This window comes from Bombus bifarius, unplaced genomic scaffold (genome assembly GCF_011952205.1).
Source record: "Bombus bifarius isolate JDL3187 unplaced genomic scaffold, Bbif_JDL3187 scf7180000008194, whole genome shotgun sequence".
In the NCBI taxonomy this organism is placed as follows: domain Eukaryota; kingdom Metazoa; phylum Arthropoda; class Insecta; order Hymenoptera; family Apidae; genus Bombus; species Bombus bifarius.
In genome coordinates this window covers 1,542,942-1,566,653 of record NW_022884502.1, presented here as the reverse complement: position 1 = coordinate 1,566,653, position 23,712 = coordinate 1,542,942, and the positions used below count along the sequence as shown (strand labels likewise).

At 40.0% G+C, this 23,712-nt stretch overlaps 1 protein-coding gene across 1 annotated transcript in view; it reads right to left on the bottom strand.

Annotated features, from left to right (window-relative positions):
• Positions 1–19,017, bottom strand: part of LOC117209881 (DE-cadherin) — a 91,994-nt gene extending 72,977 nt beyond the window's left edge. Inside the window, exon 1 of the mRNA XM_033452328.1 lies at positions 18,415–19,017. Coding sequence (XP_033308219.1) covers positions 18,415–18,508 — 94 coding nt within the window. The 5' untranslated portion in view covers positions 18,509–19,017. The remainder of the gene's footprint in view (positions 1–18,414) is intronic.
• Positions 19,018–23,712: the final 4,695 nt, after the last annotated feature.

Sequence of the window (23,712 nt, the reverse complement as noted above, 5' to 3'; positions counted from 1 at the left end):
GAGAGAGAGAGAGAGAGAGAGAGCAATGCGATTTGAGCGTAGAAAAACGTGTTAAAAAGTGTGAGACAAAATACTGAATTCTCGCGGGACGGTTCGTTAGAGGTGCGAGCCACGTCTACGTTCTAAACACGCGGTACGTGTTAGCACGTACGGACGGAAACATTTGGAGAAACGAAACACGACGATACCGGTGCGAGTTTGTACGCCTTTGCTTGCAAAGAAACAACCGTTCCACGCCAGAACTGAGAGCGGCGAAAAAAGGCGCCGATATTACGACCAAACGTGTATTTCTTTTTCTGCAAGGCGTTTTCATTTGTCCTTCGACTCTGCGCGCATAAACTCGCGCGATAATTTCCCAGTTTATCCGGAGTCAAACAACGTTATTCGTTGTTGCAAACTTCGACCGGAGGCCCTCTTATCGGTGACATCAAAATACGATCTCGATTATTTGTTCGACGTGCGTCATTCGCGGGCCAATGCGAACTGATCGCGTAAATAGAGAAGAAACTATATTTCGATACGCGCGTCGATGAGATATCATCGATACGATAGTACACACCGTTGTAAATTATAATTTACATTTGATTAATTTACGCAAATTTGTACGTTCTTATCGGAGCTTCTTATTTCGTCGTATTTTCATTTCGAGCCGCGTGTTTCGACCGTGATCTTGGCTTTCTCTTCGAAGGAATCTTCCCTTATTTTCAAAGAATTCTTTCAGATAGAAAAGCAAGATTAATTGGCTAACGATAAGCCGCCTGTGATAAGTTCGTATAAAGGTAAACGAACGTCGACTAAGTTTAATCCATTGCGTTCTAGTACAACCGGATTTCGCCACTTTTGTTTCTTTGATTCTCGCAGTACAGAGCGTGGAATCTGGCGACTGGTTTAATTAGAGACCCACGGCAAAAAATAGATATCATGTTCTTTGTGTATTTGATATTTTACGCGACTACCTACATCCGTTGTACGCGTATTATATTATGTTAATAATAGAAAGAAATACATAAGTAAAATAAATGCAACGAAAGAAACATTCGTCTACGGTACCGTCCGAGTCAAATTTCCATTCGTGTTATCTAATCTTTGAACGGTGACACTATTTATATCGATTATAGACCTTCAATCAGCGTACAGTGTTACGAGCATTACCGTAATCGATAAGAAATTAAATTGGAAAATAGAGTTGCAAATCGTCGAAGAACGCCACTCGAAACAAATAAACCAATCCAGATAAACGAAATAAACCGAAAGAATCGTTATATCGTGTTATATTCGTATTTGTTTCGTTGTCCCTATTATACAAAACAGTTTATTTATGTGCTGCACATATCGCAAATATGAATGAAAATAGAATCGAATGCAAAGAGAATTTCGTTTCTCGCGTTACGCGTATGCTTCTTTTTCAAAGAAGTAAAGCGATACTGCTTCAAACAGTGCAGTTTTAACAGGTTTCAAATAACCCTATCGTAGAAACACGAAGCTCGAAGACTCTTATCGGTATTGTCGCGTGAGAGCAAATTGAAGTAGCTTCGACTCGAAAGAAATTTAGTGCCACACCATTGTTAGTGGAGACGACAACAAAAGAGGCGGCAAGAACCGTAAAACCGGGAAATTTACGTTCGATCGAGGGGAACAAACGGCTGTGATTCTTGAAAAAACGTTTCCAACACCTGTTAACGGTCGCTATGACGAACAGTCGCAGCGATACGATATCAAGGGAAATTCGACGATTTTAACAGCTTGCTGTTTTCTTCGTTGCCTTTATCCTTCGTTGCGATTGTAACGCGCGACAAAAGGCGAGTCAACGCAATCTGTCGCTAAGAAACCACGTTGGTCGATATATTGGCTTGGCGACTAAGTGACTGCGCATTTTGTTATTAAGTGGTAATGACAAAATCGGCAATCGCTTAGTTGCCAACCCGATACGTACACGCACGGCGGATTGAGAATTATCCGTTAACATTTATAACGATAGAGATGAAAATTTGAAAAACATCGGTATGTCGCGCGTTCGCTAGTTACGATCCTCTACATTATCCGTTTAATTTGATAACGAAGCAAGTTACAATTTTCTTACGTCCTTTTCTTTCTTTTTAATTTCACGCGAAATACGATGCAATTTTTTTTACGACTAGAAGAAGAAAAACGCCGATTCTCTCTTTCTTCTTCGTCTTTACCTTCGCTTTCCTTTTTTCCCCGAAGCATTAATATCATAATAACCGGACGTTTCGAACGTTTCATATCCAGGAATCTCGTAAATTTCATATCCGGAATTAACAAAACGTTATTGTTGTTACGCTTTAGCAGGAAAATTTAATATGCTTGGAAAGCTTGCAAAGCAAAGAGGCGAAACGTAAATACGTAATATCGTGCATTAACAATCAATACCCGCTTGACGTTAGTGCCGCGTCCCTAATCGTTCAACTATTAATATTCACCGTCTTCCATAAACGGGCCCCCTTTCCTTGTCAACGGTTTTTTCAAAGAAATCGTAGATACGCTCGTGAAATAACGTCCGATGACGCGTACGATGGCGCCACAGCCACAGAGCCGGAGCGAGTAACGACGACGGCGATCTCAAACGCATCGATGAATCGCTCTTGCCTTCCTGGATTAGTCATCGTGTAATCGAGAGGGCCTTTGATCGGGGACAGGAAATTCGTTCGCCTCGACTGTCAGAAGAAACGAGCTCGAAAAGCACGGCGCTCGCCTCGTCCACTTCCCCTCGCTGCCTTCGCCGCGTCTTACACAAACGTCTCTTCTCTTCTTCGGTGTAGAGTGTGTGTTGTGCTGTGAGTATCATGCTACAGCGCTTTAATCGCCTTTTCTTTCCTACCACTCGCTTTGAATAAACGAACGATGGGGGTAGAATAATAGCCTCGAAGATGTACAGGGAAAGCATGCGAGTCGAAGAAACGTTGCTAAGGCGCTGGGCCGATAGTGGTGGTGGTACACTGTATCGAAGGAAACGCGTGAATCCATTACACTTTGACATTTCGAGAAATGTCTGTAGCGAGTAATCGATATAAAGATTCGTATGCAGTGGCACTGCGAACTTTATCTTTGTTATATATTTATGTACTTGCTTTATATACATATTTATGCACTCGCAGTTCGCAGTCTTCGAAGGATCGTTGTCAAGTTGTTGGCTAGACACGGAGGAGCGACGATCGCGCCAACGTAAATTTGTCCACCGTTGTTTCGTATAAAATAATTATAGTGAGTTCGTGCTCGCCATCTATACGCAGATGCGTTAGTTACAAGAAATAGTAACTAGAAGATAGTTCTAGATACAATCGATAGATTTGATCGATAGGTTTAAGATGTTCTTTTGTTTTTATCCCTAGTCCATGTAAGAACGCGCGATAAAGGTATTTTCGGTTGAGAACGGCGTGATAGATTTATCGAAAGAATAAATTAATAGCTATTGCGATCCAACCTCTGAATAAAGAAATGAAAACGGTATTCGTGATGCTTGAAAATGAATTCGCATTTAATTGCACGCTGCGATACGCACGAATATTTTGATATATAAGCGGACACGTGTTATTAAAAACATAAACCATTCTCGGACAGTTATTGTACAGAAGGAAAGTGTATCGTAGCATATTGCGTTACACGGTAGAACCTGTACAAAGCTAGATTGAACGGTGTAATCAGGCAAAAGTAGTAGCTAAGAACCTGTACAAAATTATTAGCCCACGCGAAGCTCGTACGAACGTCCTAACATTCTGCCAACAAGTCGGCTAAAATCGAATATAAACACTAGCCCGAGGAAAAGGTTGCTGCGAGCTATTTCCATCTTATTGTACAAAAATACGAGACGCGAAAGTTGATCTACGACGGACGGTTTATTTCAATTGTTCGCGGTAACGAACGTATTTATTTTGCTGGAGCGCTAGATTTCCACTTGCTCGAGGGGAAAACGCCATTATCATAGGGTCACGGGATGGGAAAGCAAGGCAAGAAACGTGTAAATGTCGATTCGTCAAACGCGAGAATAAAAGCAAAAGGGGAAACGAAGGGAAGAAAGAAGGAAGGAAGGAAGGTCGATATCGTGCCTCCTTCTTTATCTTCCTCTCGCTCGTTTTCGCACGTACGAAACACAACGGACAAACGCGTGCACGAAGATTGCGCGTCCAAAGCGAGTCGCATTCTACGGTAACCGCATACCCTGCACAACCGGCTTTTTCATCATCGTCTCCTTCTTTTCTTCTCCTCCCTGCACGCGACACTTAGTCTCCGCGCGATACGAACGTGCGCTCTCGTACACAACCGTACGATCCTCTCCACTGTTGCCAATACAGAGGCTCGGTCCGTTCTCAACGAACGTCTTTCGTCTTTCGAATAAGCATAGAAAGGTTTGTGAACGAAGCAGCCACTGACGCGAAACGCGTGAAAACGGAGCACCGGTGACGTTGAGCCGAGGCAAATCGAGACGGCGAATAAGTGGCGATTTCTATTTGTATAGAGGCACCGAGCGAACTCTGGAAGCGCACGAACGAAACGAAAGCAAAGGAAACTAAATAGGAATAGCCAAGGCAATAGAGAGGAACGCAAAAACGGAAGTACAAAACGTAATCGTAGTATAAAGTTATTAAAGATTTATACAATTTAACCCGCCGCAGGCATTATGATTTTTCACTAACGCGGCCTGCGTAACGGCTCTTTCATTCCGTGACCTGATTTCTTATTGTTCTGGCCTTTAAAACAACCTCAAGCAATTCTGTGCCTACAAGCAATTCTAGTCCCTGATTTACTATTGAAACGATACTTTAGCTAAATGTTTAAACGGAAAATGGGAAGCTGTCCGAACGCGCACAGTCTCGTAGTAAGCAAATATTAAAAATGGCGACCTTGCTCGTAGGAATGCGACTATTCGGAAAAATATGAAGCAATTTGTACAAAATCTACTTCTGTTTAATTATATCTTCGAGTGGATTATTTATCATCGGAAAATGAGACAGCATTTTGAAAGATAGAGTGGAAGATAGTTTACGAGAATTAACTCGAAACATCGTAGAGAGTAATTTATTAAAATTGTAAGAAAGTTGCGTGATATAACGAGTATTTACAGAGCAGGATTTTTGTAACAGCGTCGCTTACCAAGAGACTAGAATCTGGTAAATCGGGTTGGCAAATTCGGAACAGAATTGAACCGAGTAAACAGTATTGGAGCAGACGAGCCTTGTAGGCGTTAGCTTTTTTTATCCGCGGCAACCGCAGTGTCAGACACCTTCGTTTAGGTGAAATTAAACAATGAAAATTTCGCCCGGAACTCGGCGAGCCATTGTGCCGGCGCGGGGTTAAATAATACAGCTGGTGTACCTAGGTATATACAGGTTGCGTCAAAAAGATTAGGTCGATCTTCAAGAGCAAGTAACAGTCGTGCTCGCGTGGAACGTGTATGCGAAGTAGCGAATTAATCGCGCGATACTCTGACGCAAACTCTGTTAAGTTCTGGCTGGTTTTTAAAAAATACGTAATAATAGAATATTTGTATATTTATTGGTTTATTACTTTCTTACAGAAGCAATTCCATGCGATATGTGGTAGATTTCTGGTATTATTAATCCATCTGGGATCCTTAAATGAGGGTTGACTCATTTATAAAATTGTATTTAGCATCTAGCGATCGATGCGGAATTTTCCTGATATCGTCGTATCGAAGGATACGCGGTAAAAATTTTAAAAAAGTTGTAGAAGACGAGGAAACTGGTTAATTGGGCTCCGATAAACAGATTGCAGGATCCTTTTACGCTTTGACAAGTACCAGTGGTCTTCACTGGTATTGGTAGCCTTGATGCAAAGTTATTCTCAGTTTGAATACATAAAAAACGAAATAAAATTCACTACATCATCGCGGAGAAAGATATAACGTGAAGTAGAAATTTTAAAATAAAATTGTAAGACCAGTCAATTTCGACCGGTGTGGTAGTTGCAGCGTCGAAGGAGCTTGCGCTGATACCCCGGTAACAACGTCTATGCTCTAAAAATCTGGATCGATCAGCCAATTCACAAGTAATATCGCTCGTATTCGTTGTATGGTATGTAGCTACATAGAACCACGTGAAATATTGACAGGATCGTCTCACGCAAGCTCTATCGAATCGTTCGCGAAGAGCCTAGCTGGAAGAAGTGGCCCGATACCGGCGGCAACGTTGCCCGTTCACCGCGGCCGCGTTACCTTACATTTCCAGTTGCGTCGTTCTCTGTTCTTTGCCTTAGCAGAATACTACTACGCTACCCACTCTCTGTCTGCTCGCGTACTACGGCGAGCTCTACGTCACGAGTTGACCTTCCGCTTACTTTCGAACGCCGAGATCTTAGCAACGGTATCGAGAAATGGGAAATGCGACGAGGCAACAGCAGACAGATTTTTGCTGGAGACCGCGGAGCAAAGAGCCTCGAAAGAAGAAAGAAAGGGAGGTGGAAAAAGGGTAGAAAAGTTGGGAACTGGCAAGAGGAAGACTGGTAAGAGCGTAAAGACGTGGGAATTGTGCAAGGCAAGCGATATTCGTGGTTAGGCGTCGAGTAAGACGAGAGCTTCGAGTAGGCGTCATCGAATACTCCTACGACGGCGAATCGTTACGTTCTAACCGGGTGCAACGTTCTCGATGTTGAGTATCGGTCGCAAACTTTCCTACCGATCTTACGTACGACATTTCGTTTCGTTTATCTCGCACGCGGGACAAAGTCCCGTCAAAGTACAATAAGATCACAAGTGGCTGGTCGGTGAGCCAATAGATCTCGAGTCAACAGTCTCATCGACATCGCTCGAGTATTCGAGCGCTCGCCGTACAACACATTTTTACGAATATACCGTGTCCGCTGATTCTCGCGGTCACGAAACGCGATTATCATAATTAGACTGCTGATTTTTACGCGATCTATGAATATTTTTCCATAATATGGAAAAATATGTAAAACGTCGAAATATAATACACGTTGTGTATCATTTTGACTCGGCTAACGCCATACTCGTTAATTAGATTCCATCTTATAAATCTACATTCAGGGAACTATGGATACGCGCAAATATCCAGCCATGATTATTACTTAATTTATACCGACAACGTAGTGGAGACAGAACTTCCCATTTTTATTAATCCGGACAATTACCGCGCAGAAGTTTGGACCCGGGTAAAGTTTCTGCGACGCGGTGACCAGCGAACGGGTCGCAGCCGCTATTTTTCATTTCCAGGCGTCGCAGTTCTAAAACCGATTAATCGTATTATAATCGAAAAGCAAGGGGCAGGAGAAATTACCCGTTCGTTTGCCGTGGACCGCGAAATTACGAGATACAGGAGATCGTACGATATTAATAGGTGCACAAAGCACTCTCCAGCAAATCTGCGGCTGGTTTCGTTTAAAAAGTTTCTTTTCTCGTTGCAACTTTTTAATTTCTAGTTACCGAACTCTTGCTGGCTGGCTGTGCTCTGCAAGCCGGCGACTCGTTGCCACGAATAACTGCCGCACAGCTAATAAGCTACATAATAAGACGCCGGTAAACACGCGCGGGCGTCCGCCTTTTTGATCCAATAAATTACCGTCAACTGGAATTTGGTTTTCCTACTCATTAAACGCGAGATACGCGAAATACGTGGGTCATGTAATATATTCCGGGGAAACTAGCCTGATCCAAGCGCCAAGAGGTCAGCTAAGCACACCGAGTAATGGATCTACTAATTGTAAGGAGAGCCTGATGCACCGAGCTGGCGAGACACGACACGGAAAACGTTAGGCAGAATTACGATGCTTGACACGTTCGGTAGCCGTGTATTCCATCGTTGGTATGCGTTCAATTTCTAGCCTCTCTATTATTCGGCTGTTTCAAAACTTCCAACCATTTTTCACATTTTTATGTCCTGTATATGAGAAATTGTTCGTCCTATCGTACACCGTACGAAGACCAAAGGGGAAAAACAACGATAACTCTTTTTTTTTTTTTTGTTGTTGTTGATTTCCAATTTCGATATTATCCGATAGAAGAGGGTATTTTAAAACATAGTTATATAGTTGGGAAGAAGGATTCTTAAGTCCGATAGAAGTAGCAGGATAAATCTACGAAATTTGATAACAAGCCAATGGTAGGATAGTGTGCGCGTAGATACGAAGAATGAAAATCAAATAAAACGATAGAAACCGGTGATGCCAGATTTTCAAAGCGTTTCTCTGTAAAACGCGAGAAAGCTGATTTAACGCGATCTTCGTACGAAGATCCACAAAAACGTGATACGTAAATACATTTCTGATTCGTTGATCTAACAATCTTAACATAAGCTATTAAAAAAGAAAAAGGACACATCGTTGGCCGATCGATAAACATCTCGTAAGACTCGTCGATATTTTTATTCGTTATTCTAATAGTTAACCGACGCGAAACTAAAAGGAAAACGACGTATAATTGGATAATCGCGTTATTTAAATCCACGCGGAGATTTGATCGATAAATCGTTCTATAACAGAGTACACCTTAGACGTTGTATTTTGTAGAAATATCAGGTAGAACGATTTCAAACGATGGGAATTGTCGCGGTGTTTCTTTTAAACAGATTGCCAATTAATTCGGATCTTCGGAAAATGAAGAAAATCTACGTGCAACTGGCGCTGTATAGTTTAAATCCGCATTGCTCAAAGGCCGGCTGTATTCCGTTGCTTTCAAGAAAGATTAAGAAAAAGGAGCGACGTTACGACGATGTAACCGCTTTTGAAGCGTAACTTGTTGCGGGGTAATTGCACGCAAGAGTAATAGCATCGCGTCAGAATAACGCGAGCATTTGCGAAATAGCAGCTTCGTGATCTTAGTCGAAACGAGCTAATCCCATTTACGTTCTCCCAGACGAATTTCTGGAACGCGCGTCCGGAATAAAAGAGACGCGCTACGAAAACGCCGAAGACGGGCGTCGCGTCATTGCCAAGTATTCGTTTTACGAGTTTCTACGACCGGTCCATCGTAACCTTTTCTTCGAACTCAATCGAACGGAAATTCCCTGCAGTACGAACCGACGTAAGACTCAACTTGGTCAGGATTTCCGCAACTATTTCTTTCTTAAAATAATAATGTTACAGAAAGAGAGGTAAACGTTTGATTGTGGAGCAATCGTAGATTTAAAGAACTTGGTTCTAATTAAATGTGAACTTTTGTCTTCTGATCTCGGGTTACAGAGTCGATTACCGAACAACCTGGATTTAACGCTAGAACTACCGATAGTTGACACGAAGCTATTTCCACCAAATGTCGAAATGGCTGGTTTTTCAAAAATACGTAATAATAGAATATTTGTATATTTATTGATTTATTACTTTCTTACAGAATTCCATGTTATGTGGTAAATTTCTGGTATTATTCATCCATCTGGGACACTTAAATGAGGGTTGACACGTTTATAAAATTGTATTTAGCATTTAGCGATCGATCCGGAATTTTCCTGATAACTGATATCGTCGTATCGAACGATACGCGGTAAAAATTTTAAAAAAGTTGTAGAAAACGAGGAAACTGGTTAATTGGCCTTCGATAAACAGATTGCAGGATCCTTTTACACTTTGACAAGTACCACTCGTCCACTGGTATTGGTGTAAGTCTGGTATTGGTATAAGCCTTGGTACAAAATTATTTTCAGTTTGAATACATAAAAAACGAAATAAAATTCATTATATTATTCTTTAGTTATCGTGTCTTTCTGCAAAAGTCATTACATTATTGCGGAAAAAATATAACACGAAGTAGGAATTTTAAAATAAGATTGTAAAATCAGTCGATTTGACTGATGTGATAGTTGTAGTGTTAAATAACGAGAATCACGTTTTACGTGGATTTCTTTTTCAAATGTCGATTATCCGTTAGAATAGTTAATAAAGATATCGACGCGCAACAAGTTCTACGAGCTGATTATCGCTCGGTTTCGCGTAGTTGTCGATGAAACTTCGCCAGGGAAGAGACAATTTGTAGAGACGTGTACTGGAAGATTAGCTCGGAAGATGGATCGGTTGGAATATCCTCGATGACAATGGAAGCAGAATGTCTCTGTGGCGGCGAACGATCCAAGAGCGTAACGTTGGTTAAATACCAACAACAAAATTGTATCATCTGGTTATCAAACGTTCAACGAACAAACATACGAGAAAGGCGAAGAAATTTCAATAAAGCAAACTGCGAACCATTTCCCGAGAATAACAGCAACGCGGACAGATGTTAAATTCGTTTTAAAGCAAACCGTTTCAGCGAGTTTTCCGCTCAAACGTGTTCCTATTTCACTGAAACTTACTTAACGTTTTATCGCTATCGTTGACAGTTATCTCGAGGCTCGACAACGATTATCCAACTAAATCTCGATATAATATCACGTATCGAAATTAATTACTCGCTATTTGCGACGTTAAATGCGTATTCTCCGGTTTGTCGGTCGAAAAGAGAAAGCAACGAAAAGAAATAATCTCTGATAGCCGCACATCGATTGTGGCCGCAATCTCCTCTTTTCTCGTTGTTTCCTCTGGGGAAAAAGGAACGACGAGAAAAATCAAACGAACGAAGAATACTGTATGCTTTGACGAGGCAACGGCTCAGGACGATCGATCGTTAGACGGGAAATGGGAAATGGGAAACGGGACACGCGCTCCGAAAATCTACACGCGAATCACATCGCTTGCACGCGCGTGTCACGAATCACGCTCATCATAAACGACTGTCAGTCGACGCCGAACGATTTTCAAATGCAAATGTATTTCGCTCGGAATGGACGTCATCGTCGCGTTCGAGCGGTCGTTTCTGACGGACGGCAGCCAGCCAGTACAGTTCTAAACATGATAGCCTCCACCTCTAAATCCAGCCAATTAGAACGGATTCGGCGATAATAATACGGGTGACATGAATTAATGCCGACCGTGCATCGAAACAGCGTGATCTTCGCGTGTCTGCTCCTCTTGTTTACGATTTTTCCTGTCTTCCCTTTCTTCTGCCTCTTCTCCTTCTGTCAAAACCGACCGAAATAGTCTAACGAGGAATCAACTATATCGGTGGAACTCCATTTGTAGGAATGAAAATTTAGTTCGCGTCCAATTCGATGAATCGCCGCCAATTGAATCTGCTAATCTGAATGCGAATGACTATTAAACATAGCGAGGCTAAATTCGTGGTACGAGCGAGACGAGCAGCGAATCAACTAAAACGTAGCGTAGCCGAAAACCAGACGAGAGTCTGGAACAATAAAATCGCGTCGAGTCGTTTCGTGTTCGAGAAAATCGAGTTTGAGAACTCGTCAAGTAAACGCGCATTTGCCCGATTCCACGGACTCCTGCTAATTGAATCAGCTAATCTGAATGTGAATTGCTATTATACGAGTACATCGCGGGCATAAATTGGCGGCATCGGCTAGGTCAGGATGATTCCATGAGTCAAAATGCCACGGAGAAGCAAGAACAACGAAATTGCGTTAGAGGCTGCATATTGGAAAAAATCGAGATTGGAAACCTAATCTAGACAGAAGTAGATAATCGAGAGGAGGTTATTCCACGCGCGAAACCGAATTGGAAATGTAAAGTAAGAGTTGCGCGATCGTTTGGAGGGCGTGAGATCGAAGCGCGTTTAATTAACGCTATCACGTGGTTAATTTATAGCATGTTCGAAAGAATGATTGACTCGCAGTTAGTTTTACGTCGATTTTTGATTTACTCGAATTATTGGAAAACGTAGCTGCCTTCTTATCGCAACAAACCGTTCAATTTTTATTATACGAACTTCGAGTATACGAACTGTTTGCTCCGAATGGCTTTGGACAAATAAAGTTTCACCGTCCAAACGATATTACGCGAATTGGAATAAGAACATGTACGCGTTCGTCCTTTGGCTACGACCAGGTCAAGAGAACCAAAGTGGCGCAACGCGGCTCCCAAACGTGTGATTTTCTTCTACACTTCCAGATCAACGCTCGAACGATGCAGACATCCGAGAGAAAGTACGAAGAGTGACGAAGCGCGGCACGATGAAATAGAACGAAACTTTTTTTCCCAGAAAGTATGTATGTATATAGTTGGAATTTGGATTACCGTTGCCCGTCTTATTGTCTCTTTAATTCTTCGTACTTACGAGCATCGACTTATCGAGCAAGCGTAACTAGACAAACAACACCGATACCTTTTTACGCCATTTTTTTTTTTTTTTTAACGATGATAAGCTGAGATAGCGTTGGCGAGTATCGAGAAAGCTATACAACACAGGGTGTCTCGTAACGTTACGGCCAATATTTCAAAAACCGATTCAGTATACAAAAAGGATTCGCGTTTGACTTTGTTTTAGGAAACATAACAAAATTTTGCGTTCTGTTATCCCGTATCCGATTACCGATGTTTATGAAAATTTCTGTTTCTATGCCCATCGCTAAAGTAAAAAAAGAAAAAGAATAGAACGTAGATAAAAATCGTTCGTCCCTTGAATCTAAATATTACGAGTATTTTATTTTCGACATTTCCTATATTCCTGCGTATTACCTACATTCCGTATAACCAAATTTTCCATAAATACATAAACATTCGCGCATCGCTGTTTACACTCCAATCATTGTTGATTACTCTTTCCGATATCTCCTGATATTTCTGAAATTTGTTGAAATACTTGTTGAAGTATTTTAACATTTCCGATAGAAATTGCGTACACGTACACAACGCAGTTCAAAATATCCCCGGCAAATAAAAATCCAATAAATTGAAATCGAATGAGAGTTGAGCTCATGCAGCTGCATCATATACTTATTACGATACAAAATCCACCGCATATCACGAAACAAAGCAGGACGTATGCCGTTATGAAATTTTTCATTCTTTTTTGCATGTCGAATCAAGTCTTGGAAATGACATCGCACGTTACCAGACACCCTGTATACGACGGTTCCATTTTATCACAGATCACTATCAATATTTGTAGCTTATCACTATCGAGGGACCACTGACGATAGGCTGCGATCATTCCTCGCGACTGTATCATCGAACGATTGTAGATCGATCGCAGCGGTGACTAGGCTGCGATTAAGAAATTTTTCGATTGGAAATACGCGCCAAGAAATAGTCTCTTCGATCTCATCTTGCTTCTTATGTTCTCCATAATCGCAAAATCGGTTTTACGTTGATTTTTAAGTTCCCAGAATAGAAATCTAGTCGTATAGTACGCGCAATAATTAGACGCTTTATAAACGAAAACATAGACGAGTCTTTGATCGAAATCTTTAAAAAAGTCTTTAAAAAAAAATTTATTTGCAACTTACGTTACGATAGCTATGTCTTCGGAGAGCAATTTCCGAAAAATAGAGAATCTAGAGTTTTTACGAATACTACTGTATATGCGTGTACATGCTGTACACGAGATATAGTACACATTGGACTATGCCGAAGTTCCATATAACTTTTTCCTACGAACATTTTATAAGTATATTTGATACGAACATTTTATACACATATTTGGTTATATATTTTATAGCCACGTAATTTATACGCAAATACGCTATTATATATACTATAACAATATTCGGTGGATTGCAGAAATGAAAAATTTAAGGTTTCGCGATTCCATGAAACTGAAACTCTTGTTCTATGTACACGGCGAGACAACGTACGCTCTGTACCTCCATTTTCAAGAAAATGCAGTACCAATACGTTTAGGTAAGAATTGGCCTGGTACGCGCCTACGATCAACTTTCTGCCTTATTCTGATCGGAAACGAAACATCTCTCGTGAACAAATTTTATCGTACATTTTCCACGTGTCTCCGCGCGTACGATAATCTCCTTTGATACCTTATAATCTGAATCGTCGATGCGAAGGAATTGGAGATTCGCTAAAAAATTTAGTGGGCGATCGCTAAAGCTCGGTGGTTCCCTGTACAAGCTGTACACCTACGAGAAACGGCCGGCGACCCCGACGCACCGCTCTTTGTCCTCTCGATTCTCTCCTCTTTGCTTGCTGTCCTCGCTCCCTTTCTTTCCTTCCTTCCAACCGTGATCCTGCGTCCTTCTTCCTCCCCCCATGCTCCTCGTTTCTCTCTACATCTTTATTGTTCCTCGTGTACCATGGAACAGCCGGTCCTTTCTTCGCCGATCACGTTGCTCCTTGCAAGTTATTTCCTTTTACCCTGCATCCTTAGCCATTCATTTGCCGTTCAAATATATTATTTTCAGTCAAAAACCTATCCTTCTTAATTTACCAACTAAAAATAAAATTGTTGTTTGGCGCTATTAGTCCGCACAGGTGCGTCTTTACGCTGCTGTTCGCGAACAATTCTTTTTGCCCGTTTATTAATTGTTTGCTTACTGTTCCCCGGCAATTGACCATGTTGTACATGTTCGTGAACATGGTTCAAATAGCTACGAACACTATTATCTAGATATCTCTAGTGCTCACGGTAACATGTTGAGTCATTGAGCGCGGATGACTATATGGTAGTGTCATAGCCCGGTTGATCCCGGAGACGGGTGACGCCACGTTGGCGTCATCTGCAGTCAACGTTTTAACAGTTAACACGTTACAGGCAGAGTAGTTGCTCGAGTAATTTCCATCAGTGACTGGTCCTTCTTTTCAGTAATCGACGACAAATGATTTTTTCTGGGACACCAGTATGGACTCAGCGGTCATTTTAAAGTATCGAGAGAAAGGAATCTCGGTCATACTGGATGACCAGTGACAAAATTTGGCTCCCCATCCAATGCGTCGAGGATGAACGAATCTCAGAAGATTCGAATCTAATCGACTGAACTCGCTGAACCGACTACTACCGAGAGTTACATTCGAATCGCGTGATTCTTTGCCTATTTACATTGCTAAATTCCCTTCCCTTCTTTGGCAGAGTTTCTTCAGAAAATCACCAATTTTCTCAAGCTAAAATGCTTCTTATTCTCCTTCGTACAAACGTCACACGATGATTTTCAACGCAAAGGTACGAACACAGAGCGACGTACATATGCAAAACACAGGCGAACCCGTTTCGTCAGTTAGATAGGCACGTAAAGGTCCGATAGTCGAAGGCGAGATTTTCATTACGTAATCTCAACCTAGTTTAAAAGCGCTTCTATGACAGAACAAAATAAGGAAACTACGTTCTTTAAAGTACTCGTTTTTACGCAGACTTCCTTCGGGCGAACAGAGGCTCGAACGAAACGGAACTCGATAGAAGCTAGCGTAGTACAAATTCCGAATGTAATATTTATGTACGTTTTCCAATTTAAATCCCGCGCCGTTTCGAACTCACTTCGATACAATCGCAATCAAAACGATACTAAGTCGGAATTGAAGCATCGTACGGACAAATCAATGAAAATAGATAGGAAAATAAAAGGGAATTTATAAATAACGCTTAGATCTTTCATTATGAAGAGAGTATACGTAATAAGTAAGTATATTTATATATATAAGCTTTTAGAAATATAGAACAATCATTTGGTAAAAGCACTTGAATAAATTCTATTATATTTCATTAATTAAGCAATTATATAGAAGGGGGTCAATTATCAAAACGCCGAGTGACAAGACAATTGATTGATGGAAAATTTGGGGACAATCGCTCGTAAGAAAGGTGGAGAAATAAGAATAGAAATTGAAATAAAGCGTTACGTTTTTTATTCTATTTAATATTGATCTTTATAAGATAGACCAAAATAAATTGTCTGTCAGATAAAAACATTGTTATTCGATTATTCGGACGTAGCTCATATTTAGTTTGGACCTGACCCCAACCTAACCTCAAATATATAAATGTTTAGATATTTTTTATTAGCAAACACTGCTACGATCTATGTATAAAAATAGTTAGCACATTTTTAACAAAGCCACGTTCTACGAAATGTAATACATTACACATCAATCAATTCGCTGTAACAAGTAGAAAAATCTTGGGAAAATAAACAATGAAAAATTCTAAAATTAACCAACATGTTTGTATCTAATTTCTATCTAATTTAATAGGAAAAAACGCTATTGATAATCAATTTTGGATTATTCGAAGTAATATTCATATTATATTTATTTTCAAATTCAAGCATTAAAGATATTAGAAAAAATCGACTCGTCGAAAATTATCTCGTTCTACCTTTGTTGGCCAGAAATTGATCTAAATCGACTAAACTCCATTTCCCTTGTTTATTTTTATTGGATATAAAACTATTAGCGCGTTTCTTGATAATAACGAATGGAATCGATTATTGTATCGAATTACGTAGGTATTTTAATATGAAGTATACACAGAAAAAATGTGACAAATCCTTTTAGAAATTGGATTTGGATGTGGATTATACGTTTACAAAGTTTCATAATAAACCAGTGGCATAGTGTTACATCAATATTTTCGAAATGTTCGGGACAACGACGAAGATATATATTTAATACCAAAGTTGAATAAATGTAAAATTGAATGACACATATTGAATTTTAAACTGTAATTTATCATATTTTTCTCTTGCGATCTTCGTATGATATTTCATTGGCTAGAATGCAATCAATACATATCTATCCGTCATCGTTGAAAAATACGAATATTTTTATAATAAAATATTTTAATAACAATAATCTATCGCAGAATAATTTTGACATTTTCGTAATGTACGCATTAAAAGAATCGATTGCTATATAATATATATTGCTATAATTTATCGATATATAATATATTATATTTTGTGAAAACGTGCCTCTTCTACAAGCATAGCAAAGTGCTTTTAGTTCCTAGAGTAGCACAGCGAAAACTTAAAGCTAAAGAATAACAGGAAAAGTGAAAGCTGTACAGGTTGGTAGCATCGGTGGTTGGTATCGTTGGTAGCGTCAACGGTGTCGGTAATTCACGAATCAGTTTTTGTCGTTTGACATTTTGCATAATCCGAATCGACTTGTTTACTTCGGTTCACGGTCCACGACGGTGTTTGAGAATCTCGAACAACAAAGGCGGAAAAAAATGGACTGGTAGGGAAACAAGAGAGGAAGAAAAAAGAGAGAAGCCATACTGCGTGGCGTGCGCGACGACGTTGCTGTTACTGCTGCAGCTTAAGCTGCATTCTTTCGTGAGAAGGAAAAGAGCAGAAACGTTAGAGCGAGAAAGTGTGGGGGAGGAGAAGAAGAGGGTTGACAGACGGGGACAAGGAGATGGTGACGAGAGGAGAGGAGAGGAGAGAGATGGAAGGGGCAGGGTAAGGAGGGAAAAATCCGAGGAATGTACCAAGAGAGCACTTTGAAATCGGTTGGCAGTGGTTTAAGATTACGCCGAGTAAGGTTCCTCGAAGGCCTCTCTCGAATCTCCTCCAACCGAATCCTTATGCGGCCAAGTCGGCGAAATGGAACGCGACCCTGATTGCCGCCGCGCAACCCGACGTCTCACGTTCAAACGAATCTAGCATCGATTAAACTTAATAAAAAGCTAACGTGTTTCTCTCGACCTGGCGATCAGCTTCTTTCAATGGACCTCGATAGAAAGAATTTGCGTTCCGTCTCATCTCCGCTTCCTCCCACTGCTACAATTAAATTCAATTATACCTCCCCACTCGTCTCATCGTCACACGCAATAACGTATCGACAGGAGATCGATTCGTCGAAAATCCTATTTCTTTGCTTATTGTGTTATTTCGATTTGTTAAACGATAGAGTTATAAATTTACGATCTTGTGATATGTGGATGTTGTTCATTGAAAAGAACGCAAGGTAGTAAAAGGAAAAAAAAGAAGTTGAGGAAATATTGGAAGCTTCTCACGGGCAAAGGCGCACCCTTTCTATCAAAGTATCGCTACGAGTGTAACTTGGTTCCCTCAGTTTTCTCAGGGTACGCATTTCGTATCGGTCGACGCTATACCTTGCTACCCGATATCTCCAACCAAGAAAAACAGAACCTTGCTACTGGTTTTGCGTTACGAAAGTGGAAAGAAGACATGGTTCGAGCGTTCGATGCGAACCGACAACATCTTATCACGTTCCCAGACATTCCTTTCGTTAACTAAACCTGTCGGTGGATAAAACTGTACGAGAAGATTGATATCTAGATACATTCACCTGACTTGCCCTGAACATTTCGAAATTATTATATTAATCGAGTAGTCTCTATTGAAAGAAAACGAGAGATTGGGATAGAAAACGCATACCGATTCGTACGTTATTTCTAAGCGTCGAGAGGCCTCTCAGAGATATACTTATCTTATGAACGCGGCCTAAGGCCCCAGTTCCCCCCACCCTATTGCACGGCTGGCCTCGTCGACGGACTACGAATAACCGCGCATGCGCTGCAGGACAAAACGTTATAAACACACGCACCGTTCTCGTTTTCTCGACACATGCGAGTACTACACTCACAAACGCTCTTGCGTGTACACACACAAGCGTGTACGAGCACGCACGTATATACAGGTAGAAAAGCATCACGATAATAGTCTTTGAAAGACACGATCTACTCACCGAGAGCTCCATAAAGAAGCAGGAACGACAGCAAAAGATGCGGAGGCCTCGCCCAGGCCCGTATAACGTGCCTGCTAGCATGCTGTCGCGACATGTTTCCCTTTTCCTCTCTCGTTGGTCCTTTCCCTTGGCTTCCTGGCTGGATGTCCCGGCCGGAGCAACCACACTGTCGCTCCTTTTTCGTCTTGTCTATCTCGTACGTTTATCACCAATACGAATTCCTTTCCTTGATCGTTGAAAACTTTCAACGATCGCTAAAGTACATCACTACGGGTGCACATGGTTCTCATGATCCTTAGTTTCCTTTTCCCCCTCCTCCCTCTCTGCGTTTCTTCGCGTCACACGGTGAACAAAACACCCGTTACACACTGCACTCGAAGGAACAAACGATAAACCAAAAGACAACACCAGCGAACGCTACCCTCGGAAGACCGACGCCGCAGAAACGCGCCTACCCGACTGAACGACGAGGACGCGCGATTCGTTCGCGGTACCCTGTGCTTTCCAGCTTACTCGCTGCCTGCCTGCCTCCTGCCTGCCTGCCTGCTTGCTTGCTTGCTTCCTTGCCTGCTCGCCTGCCCCGAATACCGTCCCTACCATTCGCGCCCCTTCCCCACTTTAACAATTCCCCTCTCCCGTGTTTCCCTACCTCCCCGCTAGTCCATAGTTCGTGCCGACTCGCCGCTGATCAAGCCCCTCTCCTCCGACCCCGCATTACCAATCCCATCGCCAGCATACAAACAGACCTTCCCCCACCACTTGCTAACTACTTGTTGATCTTCCAGGAACGAATAGACGATTCGTCGAACCTCGTGCTTTTACTTTTTCTTATTTTTTGCTCCATTTCCATTTGTATACATAGATTTATTGAAAATGCGATTTAACGTAATACTCGTGACACGAAATGTAAGTATCTTGGGTATAGTAAAATGTTAGAAATTCATAATTGTATTCGCTGTACATTTACGTTGAAGAAATTAGTGGAGCTCACTATGGTATTCTAGTGTATTATTATTTCTTCCGTTCCCTTTGTGTGCTTCTTTATCTTTTATTTTATTTACCTTTTGTTCTGTTTAATTGCATTTTGCGCTTGACCGAAATGGAACAACTCTTTGAAATACATTTCTGGAAATACAGCATTGAATCATTCCTAAATGAATCGTCAGGTTGTTATACCTAGATGAGATAATACAATTACTCGATAATTACCGAATTTTTCGAAGAAATTTGGCGCTTCGTATTTGTACAGTTATCTACCTGTTGCCGCGAACGTGGCCATCGAACGCTATGTGGTGTATGACGGATAGAAAAAGGCGATAAAAATCAATGAAAAGCGGAGAACGTTGAATCGAATCGAATCGATGTAAGTAAATATCGATATTGATTGTCAAATTCTCAAGCACGAAGTACTTCGTAGGAAATATCGTTCCAGAGCATCTCAAATAACTTCAGTTCACTAATCGTAAGTTTAACCCTAACCTAATCATATTTTTCTATCGTTAGGAAACATTTCAAATTTAAGGAAAACGTAAAAGAATTGTTATTGTCTGACATGCATGACTTTTTATTTGACTTTTACGCTGAAGATATTCTTAAAATACTACAAATCTCTTTTTGAGCTGTGTATAAAGTGAGGTTGGTACATGAAAAAATCAAGAACTGCGGCAAAGTTAATCTATTAAAGACGAAACAGTGAAATACATAATACGAAAATGTGACATAATTATAAATGAAAAACAAGGTAAACAACCTACACGTGTATTACGGAATATACAAAATGTATTTACAATAACAGTTGACATCCGCTTTGCAAATCCACTACAGGTACAAATCGAACGTTCGAAAGAATTTCAATGATTTGAGAAAAGATAGTTAGTCATAATATTCAAATTTTTTGAAATTGTGGAATCAATGTGAGAGAAGAAATAAGAACAGAAAGGATATTAGAGATATCTTTAGGGTTCCCTTGCATAATCACAATCTATTAAAGAGTAGTCAAAAGTAATAACGCAAATTGGCACGAAAAAAGTTGTAAATGAAATATAGCTTTACAAGTGTCCACGCTTCGGTGTCTGATTTTAAACTCCTCGTGTCACATCCACTGCCATATTCTTATACTCTTGCTACAAAGGTGAGGTTATCTCGTATAGTTGAGCTTCGTAACGATTCGAGAGCTAACAAGAGGTAGTCTCGGTATCATTCTTATCTACTTTTGCATTCCCACGTCGCGCAATGACGGTCGCACGGTTGATTCTTACTTGGAGTACAGATTCGCCTCGAGGAAGCTAAATACTCCTCAAACATCACATTTCTATTCTTCCACGCTCACTTGTACAATTAAACTAATATTATTCATGAAATTTCACAAGTCACAATTTATAAGGTATTAGCATTAACAAGTTTCCTCGTATATATAACTAGAATAAGTTTATCAATATTAATAAATACTTTGAATAGTAATAAACAGTTTGTTGATAAAGAAAAATGAAAATGAAATTTTACAAATTTCGAATCATTCGATTATCCTATTTGATAAAAAATTGTGAAATTGTAAAAAGGAAGTTCATAACTTATACCTTGTAACTTATTCATTCACTGATATTATATAATATAGTTAATAAATTATTGTGCAAGATTGTCCGGATGTTGCCTTTATTCACGGAAATTCCTCGATAAAAAAATGCTGCCACGTCATTTCAGTTGGAAAAGTGTAAGAATGTCACGAGGTGTGAATCATAATTGTTCGATGCTGCAACTCGATAGTTTCGCGAGTTCTTTTTTCTCTGTAATATTACCTACGCATCGATACGTAAGCGAGAGCACAGACCATAAAATATTGACTACTATTATTCTCCTGTTGCTTATGGTTTTTGTTGAATACTGATTTTCGGAAAGTTAATGCGTTTGTAAAAAAAGAAATTTGTGACTGCCAGGTTTTATGCACGTTCGTATTTTTATCAGGAGAACTAAAGAAATAGAATTTTAATTTGTTTTACATTAAATGTAGAACGTAAATTAAATTTATTTTGTTACGCTTTAAATATTAGATCATTCCACAAGTAACGTGACCATTTCTCATATACTGGGTGAAAATTAAAAATTACTTGCTACTTGATCAATGTTGGATTTTAACAAATTTTCAACAATCCTTCATATTTTTCTTAACTTTCTTATTTCAGTTTGCTAAAACTGCAATAATAGCGACATTCATTGCTTTAAGTTCAGCTTTGAAGAGAAGCTGCATTAGTTACGAGATGACCTAATATGACTCATAACAAGTGCTTTACTTTGAATATTTTTGCATATGCAGACTACAAGAGAAAAGCACGTTAAATCAACCTTCTTGTTTTACACAGGGATGCAGTTTTAAAATTGTTGTCAACCAACGCCATGTTAAGCGCATAAATACATATATAGTTTACTAATGGAAATGCTCTGAAAGCAGGAACATCTCTCTTGCGCAATTTTTATCTGCATACGTATCGGTATAACATTCCTACGCAAACGAGAAAATCAATATTCCCCTCACGATCGAAGCAAGCTAATTTCCCATCTACCGTAATGCTGGATCGTAAGAAATGATTTGCAGAAAACATTAAGAGTGCTCTTTAGCTGGCCTATAATGGGCCACACCTTTTCGCATAGAGAGTAATAAGGCATAAAGCAATCTAGAAGATTCATCGGTTCCAACCTGAAAACCAATTGAACTGAATGTACATACGTACATACACTAACGCTTATACATATAGTTATCCAGGCACTTTGGGCGATTTGTAATAACAATATGTGAATTTTACCAAAATGTACAAATTAATGATAAATTAGTAATTAGAAGCAACACTCACTAACTTCTTACAGAATCATCAGGCTATAGATCTAAGTTGTCTATTAAAAGACATAGCAATAATATATTTTACTACTTCTTCATATATTTATTATTTATGTATATATCACTACACAAGAACTACAAGTGAAAAAACACAGGGAGCATAAAGGGAAAAAACTACGCTAAACGTTCATTGTCGTATTTCGAAAGTATGATCGATGATAATTATTCGCATGACGACAGTGTTGCATCTATCACCAATTTTGATTATTCTACTGTTAATCGATAGACAGTGGATATGCCGAGTTTGTCGACCCGTAAACCTATTGTTGCTCGTATTCCCAAAGGACACGACTAATCAAAGCTCGACGAACCTCTCGCTTTCTCCAAAAGCTATTTTTCACTAGCTACCGTGAAACAATCTTCGCCTATGTATTGCACAGTTAGCTTTTCAGCTGGGCCAAAGGGGCACCAAACAACTTGTAACATCAGATCAGGCAACGAAACGAAATTATCGGACTAATCAGTTGTAGGCTGTGCATGGAATTCTAGAATCTGCAACTGCAATTGTTAATTGGCCTGTTTCTGATCTCGTTTCCTTCCCGTTTACATAGGAGCATGAAACATGAATTCATCCAGCTCGATAAGAGCTTTGTTATCCAATTCGCGGTTCATTTCTTGGTGTCCTCGACTGTTATTAGTTGCGCAAAGATCAAAGCGTAGGTCGTAGGTGGTCGTGAGGAGATAGAAAAAACCGATCATTAATGGATCTCGTTACAATTACGCGCGTAAACTTTTTAACAGCTTTTAGCATATCAGTTTACTCGTTTACCTTGTATTTCGTTCGTTTCTCGCCAAACTGCCTTTCCTCTTCCAATTTCGGACAGAAATACAGACAAAAATTTGAACATTTGCTTAATTGTGATTTAATGTAATTAGAAAATTATAAATGAAAAGATTTCTAATTATCTTCGTCAATGAAACGAAAGCAAACGGAAGAATATCGCATTCTAAAAATATGGGTACCAGAATGTAGTTTACCGTGTTAAAGATCCCCTTGATGAATACAATGTACGAGTAATAAGCATCTACTTATCCATAAATTGTTGATTTCATTGCGTCATGTTGTGATCACCTATATCGTAAAGTTTCTATGATCGCGTTACGCCGCACCGCGATGCCATGTTATTTATTTAATTGGCTATATTTCATCAGTGGTAATATTATTTATCGAATTTCTATCAGGCCAATGTAGGTAATTAAATCGCGCGTTTCGTTAACGATAGAATTAATGGACGAGGATTGAAATCATCGGAAGGGGTAATCCGAAAAGCAAATTACGGAAATATTTGCCACAATTCCAACTGCTGTGAAATCTGCTACTCTACCTTTTCGTCGGAATTATATATATAGTAAACACAGCAAAGCGGACTTCCTTAATCCTTTCGTCTCTAGTGAGGTATATACTCTAT